This window comes from Emydura macquarii, unplaced genomic scaffold (genome assembly GCF_026122565.2).
Source record: "Emydura macquarii macquarii isolate MOO-44397 ecotype Brisbane River unplaced genomic scaffold, CSIRO-AGI_Emac_v2 contig_1597, whole genome shotgun sequence".
Taxonomy (NCBI): Eukaryota; Metazoa; Chordata; order Testudines; family Chelidae; genus Emydura; species Emydura macquarii.
Window position 1 is genome coordinate 1,648,519 of NW_027131734.1, and position 7,657 is coordinate 1,656,175.

General features: G+C 41.3%; 1 protein-coding gene across 1 annotated transcript; it reads right to left on the reverse strand.

The window, feature by feature from the left end:
• Positions 1–507: 507 nt before the first annotated feature.
• Positions 508–7,017, reverse strand: COX20 (cytochrome c oxidase assembly factor COX20). The gene is made up of 4 exons (XM_067555245.1): positions 6,876–7,017; positions 2,594–2,708; positions 2,373–2,436; positions 508–1,646 (listed from the first exon to the last, which is right to left on the reverse strand). Exons 1-4 carry the CDS (start codon positions 6,912–6,914, stop codon positions 1,502–1,504), a joined length of 363 nt encoding a protein of 120 aa, XP_067411346.1. The 5' UTR covers positions 6,915–7,017; the 3' UTR covers positions 508–1,501.
• Between the last annotated feature and the right edge of the window lie 640 nt (positions 7,018–7,657).

A 7,657-nucleotide genomic window follows, 5' to 3' on the forward strand; every position in this document is an offset into this window, starting at 1 on the left:
TATTTAGTAAGAGAGGCTATAAGCCGGTCAGTGATCTCAGGTAATAATTTTAAAGAAAAAAGTTCTTTGGCACAGACAAGTGTTTCTAAATTAGAATGCGTTAAAGAAAATGGTGCAGTGGTTGACATTCAGAAGGTTTGTGCATAAACCTCCCTCAGGATCAAGCCACTTATATATTTATATATTTATATATATAGTTATTATAGCCCTGAAATGCAAGTGAATCCAAAATCCTTTCAGTTTTCAGGGTAATAAAAAAAAAGTATTTTACTCACTAGACAGGATTAACTACTTTGGACCAAAAGCAGTCTATGGGGTAATGCACTTTAAAAAGAACAATAAAGGACTTGATTCTGTGAGGTACTAAGTATGTTCACCACTGACATCAATGGCCCAATACAGACAGGCAGCATACAGACAAAGGGAAACTATGCTATGATCCAGGGTTTCAACAATATACTACGGCTAAGCAATACAATACCATATCCAGGGTTCTGTAACACAGAACAATTCAGAGTGACAAGTTTTTAAAAAAAGTAACTTTATTGAGATTTTTTTTATGGCAAACATTGAAACGATAAATTCAGGGTATAGTTTCAAAATGCCTATTTTACAATATATTGTGCATATTTCAAAATAAAATACTGACTCAGCAATGGTTCATGTATCTTATTATGTGACTACACAAGGCAAGCAGGTACCTCTCTACCAATTATTAAATGTAATTAGTACATGCTAGTGCAAAGAAGTGCTCTAATTAGAAGACCAGGATTTATGAGTATCCCAGCATAAGGTACAAAAGAGCCCTCTTGAAAACTTTAGTAAATTTCATTTTTAGTTTCAAATAGTAATGAACATCCCATCTTTATCTAGCCTCAATTTCAGAGTGTCTACTGTCTTAACTAGCCAACAGCACTAGTAGAAATTGCCTATTAAGTCTGTATATGCACTCTAAGGCTGTATATCATGTTTCAGAGATATCTTTACATTACTCATTTTCTTTCAGTGAACTAGATTAATATTCCTTTTATTAAAATAATTAAGAATTTCACATTAAAGAACATGAAACAGATATAAATTATTTATTTTTAAATAAATCTCAACAAAGGTCTTGTTCAGATATGGGAAAGATACCATTTTTCTTTTCTTGTAAAACAACAATGCCAAAACTCTGATCATTTCAGCAGAGCTAAACACTACTGTTCTAAACAATTCTGAAACATTATTAATCCTCAGCAACAAAATTAATCATTTTTCAAAGACAATGGGTCAGAAACTGGAAGGCCACCCGATTGTATATAAATCAGCATGATTTTTAAATCTATATACAACCATAACATTGGTTAGGGCCTTCTTTAAATAGAGCGAGTAGTTTGTTTGAGTTTAGTAGGAAAAATAATGTGTGGGTTATCTATTTTGTTCTCATCCTATAATTACAGGAGAGAGTGTCTGTGGACTTCAATTTTAAGATCCCACAGGCTGCATTTGACCATTGGATAAGCTAGGAATTGCTAATTCCTTGATTGCTGTTTTTTTTCTTTTCTGGATCAAGATCACTGCCTTCAAATAAAATCTTGTTTCTTATGCTTTCTTGAATAATTCTTTGCTGGATCCTTAGTTTTGCATTATTGTATCTGCAATACATCCTTAAGGTGGAAAAAAACAAAGCACATTTGAGGATATCAAGTTACAGTTGTTCAACTAGTTAAAATGTAGCAGCTGTAAATTATACACATCATAACTGGACATTTTACAAGCATTTATGTAAAATAGTAGCACAGCTGCTAATTCTTTAAGGCATGGTTTTACAACCACTTTGCACAAGGAATTCCCATGTGCAGAATTAGTCCCTAAACATATAAGCCTTTGTTATTTTTAAAAGATCTGAATTTGGTCCTGATCCTGCCAATACTTACACACATGCATAATTTTAAACATGTAAATAGTCCTCATTGATTTCAATGGGACTATTTATGTATGTAAAGATAAGCACATTTTTAAGTGTTTACAAGATCATGGCTTATGTTAAAATTTTAATTGGAATACTCAACAATAGAGGGAGGAAAAGGTGACACGAAGGAAGAAGAGAACGAGGATTCCATGGTCTCTAGGGAGACTAAGCCACATGTTGTAAAATGCTTTTTAAAATTTAATTGTAATTAAAAGATATTAAGTCTAAGAGATTAAGGTTTATGAACATCCCTCCAGAAATAAGTTTTGGGAATGGATTTAAAGGAGAGAAAGGAGGCATTGCTAATGCAGTAATGAAGAGACTTGCAAGAACAGTATGAAAGGTCACAGAAGATGGCACAGGAATATATGTACAAACTTGCAGCACTGATCTTTCAAAATTCAAGGAACATCTTTCTTACCAGCATCCTAAGCATGTCAAAACAAATCCTCCTATTCCAACGTCAAAAGATCTTTTAATTCTACCTGAAAGGAAAAAAACAAAACAGATAATGAAAACATAATTGTGCAAACTGCTTTTATTTCTCTCAACTAGCAGAAGAAAATCAAGCAGATAAAATTATTCTCTCGCGGTAAAAAAACAAAAACCAAAAACAGGACAACAAAAGAAAAAAATACTCACTGGTTGCTAAAAAATGTCCAAGGCCCACAACTAGAGAACCCAGTGACCCATAGAGTATTGACTCTCGTGCACAGGGGATATTTTGGATATCAGCGATTCCTGGTAGCTTAAATGACTAGATAAAAAAAAAAAGTTTAATAATAATATTTTAATTCGGGTAATTTTTTTTTAAAAAGTCAATACATTAGAGTTGCACTCTCCATCCCTCTTTCCGATTTTCAAACAGAAACAAAGCAGATTCAGTCATTAGTACAAACCAGTTTGTTGGTTTTATTTTAATACTCTAAGACTAATTATTTTCAGCTATATTTGTTTTTATGCAAACAATGCACTATCATATAAAACATAAGATTGTGAAAGTAGACACTGGGCCAAATCCATCTCAAATCTATTATTGCACTGACTGCTACTGAATTGCATCAGGGATGAATTTGGTCCACTGTATAATTCAGTGAAATGAAGTAAAACTCTGACCATTTTACTAGCAATACTCATCCATTACAAGCATCCATACAGTCTAAAACCAGATTGGGACTAATTCATTGATTATACATCTGACTTGGTCTCCCTTTAGTGCGTGCATGTAAGTGTGCATGTGTACACACACAAACACACACACGGCATCTTTCAGATTTTCAGTGTTGCTTCCATGATAACTAAAATATGTTCAGATTGAAGAAGTATTTTTTGAGATTGATTTAAAATGGCTCCATTCTGAAATGTCTGTCTTGTATTACTTTTGTGAGACTTAATTTAGGTTCTTATGCAATGCTTTTGACTGTAGTATTAGAGCCTGTGTACATCTGAGATTAGAATTTGTACACAAGTATAGAAGCCCTATCAAAATCTTTTGCAGAAAATTTAAATACATAAGTGTCAGTTGATTTAGGACCAAATCTACTTGCACAACATCGATAAAAAGGACTTGGCACATAGTCCTGTATTCTCATAAATAATTTCAACAGCTCATATGTGGAAAAAAAAATCATTTGAGTTGCTGTTGTTCACAAAGAAGGCATCCACACTTTGTATATACTGCATGATGTATTTCAACTGCTATTATACTGAAATAATTTGCTTACAACTCTAAACATAACACTAGAAAGTATGGATGTTATGAAAGTTGATCCATTTGTCCAAAAAGATATGAAAAGAGACAAGCCCACACATAATGTTTAAGATTTTCCATAGAACATTTTATCATGTGATTATTCATGTCATCCCTAGTTATGTTTAGAACCTTATTCCCCAAGCAGTTCAAAATCAGTAGGCCTGCTAGAATAGTTTCAGTAAGGGTAGCAGAACTGTCCCTACAGGGCTTCATTCTGTAAGGTACTGAGCATCCTGAATTTCCACTGATGTCACAGGGAGCTGGTCAGCACTTCACATGTCACAGGATCAAGACATTCAATTTCCATTAAGATTTTCAGTCATGGGGACATGCTACAGAAACAAAGTAAATACTTTTCAAATACACAAACTTCTTATATAAAAGTTATTGCTTTACATAGGTCTGTATGTAAGAGAAGTAAAGAATTAGTCTAAGAGGCTTTATTTGTTTTAGCAGATGTTTCTGTTGGTAAAGAGAAAGCATTTTAATTTAATAGATTAACTTTCTAGTGTCAAGATTTTTTAACACAGTCTGAAATAGACTGTCTAGCAGTACTAGACACAGATGAAAAGGGCAAAAAAGAGTAAAGGAAGAAAGTAATCACATTTTTAACATGTTACTTTTCCTGTCACTGTACATGACTGTGGCCTGGTCTACAATGCTGGCGATATTTAGCGGCAGTCGACATGAGATACGCAAGCTATGTATAGTAGCTTGCGTATCGCCCGTCAACTTCCTAACTTCTACCTATCGCAGCATCCCCACTACATCGCATCGACAGGAAATGCCCTCCCATTGATACAGCATTACTCTTTTTGCACGGGTGGATTAAAGGCATCGACTTCCAGATCAATTGAGTGGGTCTCCACTGCCGCTCAATCGATCCAGTGGCGCTAACAGTACTGCTATCAACATAGACATACCTTGTAAAGCCTTACAGAATTGAAAACCTATGGAATTCTCAAAATATCAACATGAAAAATACTGGTCTTCAAATTCTGGGAGAAAAAGGTAAGATTACCATTTCTTTAGTTAAAACAAAATTAAAATAATTAAGAAAGGAGAAGGTGATTTTATCTTGTTAAATATGTGTATCTGGATATATGTGAATAGCTGACTTGGGTAGCAAACTTTATATAGAGTTACCACAGTGCAGGGGGAAAAAAAGAAACCAAAAACAAACTTTCAAAAGACTTGTACTTAAAAGGTCCCCATACCAATTATTCTTAAGTGTAGACACCTCTTAATGAATGCTCACTTAGGCTTTAATTTTGCAAGCTGATCTGCACAACTTGCTGCCTGTGACTACATAGAGTCTCACTGACTTCAGAGCAGCTTGCAAGATCAGGGCCTTAGCTGAAAACACCAATTTTCAGAGTCCACTGCATCTATAAATTGTACACTTAAAAGATGTCTGCAACTCAGGATAAAGTAACCATTGTCTGAAACTAGTCCTAAAGCAGAGAACAGGGATTCTCAAGTTTTTCCATAGTTATGGCCCACACATTAAGTTTCATGTACCATCTCCCATCCCATTCAATTGTATTGACTGCCTCTCCCAGTCTCTTCCCAACTGTGATTGCATAACATTCCTGTGACAACTAAATCACTTGATATGTGGAAAAGAGATATTAGGAAAGCTAAAAATACAGTAGATGCAATTTTTAGTATCTTCACCAGCTGGAAATAAGGATGACAGCCAGCACCATATGACCTAACAACCCTCTGTAGATCAGCAGGGCCAAGAAGTACTTCAGCAGACTACAGATTTGATAACGCTGTCCTAAAATACTTAAATTCAGTCAAAATTAACTGGAAATAAAATTTTAAGATCATGCAAGAGGCTTCATTTAATTAAAATTTAATGTATTTTATTACAAAAATATTTTTGGTAAACAATATGCTGCATATGTGCACAAAATGGTGCCATCCACTGAAAAGGAGATGAAAAACTTGTAGGGAAGGGGATCTGGACATCTTCATTAGTATATCCCCCCTACCCAACTGTCCTTTGGATAGCTTACCACTCCCAATAAAGGACAAGATGGGGCTTGACTCAGACCTGGCAGATTCCAGGGGCTCTTTGGAACGCTCTCTGCCACCACATCAACATCTTCCAGGTAGGGCAGCTCCATTGGAGCCTTGGTACCAAGACCTCTTACCTTACAAGAAATGTCCCCAGGGCATGTTCATCAGAAAGATAATTAATACAGTGGAGACCACCATCTCTAAATATGCCCTATGAAATCTCTACTGCACCAGACGGGGGAATTATTCGCAGGTAGCCTCATTCAATCACTCATCCTCCTGGCTGGCCCACTCTCCACCCTTTCTTCTGGTTAGTTTATTAGGACCCAAAGACCCATGCCCAGACCTAGGGGAACAGATGGTCAGGTCCAGGAGAGCACACGGCATGTACATTTACCATCATGGGCCTGCTGTAGCTGGTTAGTAGTATTGGTTATTTTAAAACAGTCACAGCTGAGCTGTATGTATGCATTATAGGCACACACGGAAGGATTAACTCTTTATTGGTGTGTGCCAGTAAACGCTGAATTCACCGTGCACACACACAGACAGACAGACAGGCAGACAGACAATAGGAACACGGACAGACAGGCGGAGTATGAAGGATGCTGCCCGAGAACCGCCGCTGGATTTCAGGACATCGCCTCTGCACACGGGGACACGCGGCCTGGAGCAGCTCTCCTCGAACAGCTCCACAGCTCCAGCTGCTCAAACCTCGGCACGGAGCCGGATTAAGCCGCTACTATCCGGCCCGCCCGCAACTTCCTGCCGCTGCGCACCTTCCCAGAGACACCTTTCTTTTCTTTTCTTTCAATGCTGAAAACCGCCCAGCGACCTCCTCGGTCCCGGTTACAAGGCAGCCAACTCCAAGCCCGGCCGCCCCCCGCAGCGTTACCGGGCGATGGCTGCAGCCGCGGAGAGGCGGGTCGGGTCGGCCCGAGGCCAGCCGGGCTCTGGGCACGTCGCTGCCTTTGTAACCTTGAGGCAGCCCCTGGCAGCAGACCTAAAATTAGCCCCGGCACTGGCGGTGCGGGCGGGCCCTCCCCCGCCGCCGCCTGTCGGACACGGCCGGGACGCGGACCAGTCTCACCCGCCCCGGGCCCATACGGAGAAGGCGCCGCTCTGCCTCGCCCCCCCCTTTACCTTCCCCGAGCCAGGGTCGTGCTCGTCCCCGTCTGCCATGGCGCCACTCCCAGCGCGCTCTCCCTCCCCTCCCCCACACACGGTACCAGCGAGATCGAGCCGGGCCCGCAAAGTAGGAGAGAAAAGCGCCAGCGGAGCCGTTCTAGCCGCCGCGCCCCGCCTCCTCTCTATGGTGCCCGGGGGTGAGCGCGCTGGGCGCCATTTTAGGTAGAGCGAGATTCCAGCAAAATCCTTTGTTCACTGAAATGGGTCACGGAGCGGCGCGGGCGCGCGCGCGCGCGTGCAGGTGCGGGCGGGGCTCTCTCTTTCCCGGCGCAACCGCCGCCCTCGCGCGCGCGCGCGCTCGCTATCTCGCTGGGTCTCTCTGCCGGGCGTTACCTGCTTTTACACACACACACACACACACACACACACCGTGCGCGCGGGCACAGAGTGCGCGCGGGGCGGGCCGGGGCTGGTGTGTCCCCGAGACAGAGACTTACTGGCGGGAGCTGAAAGGGGCGCGCTCCGGGGACGGGGTGGAGAATAAAATGGAGGACGGCGGGGGGGAGGGAATCGTCAGCCCGTGCCTCAGGCGGCTGGGGCACAGACCTAGGGGCCAAAAAGTGGTCAGGGCTTGTTACCAAACATGGGTGCCCTAGGTAGCAGCACGTCTGGAAGCACAGGCGGGGTCTGTTTATGCCACAAGCTTCCCCCCCTCGCCCAGCAGAGACAGGCCCCCGCCCCTCTCTGTGACTCTGCCCCAACTTAGCTGGGTCTTGCCATGGTCGATGGCAGGAGGA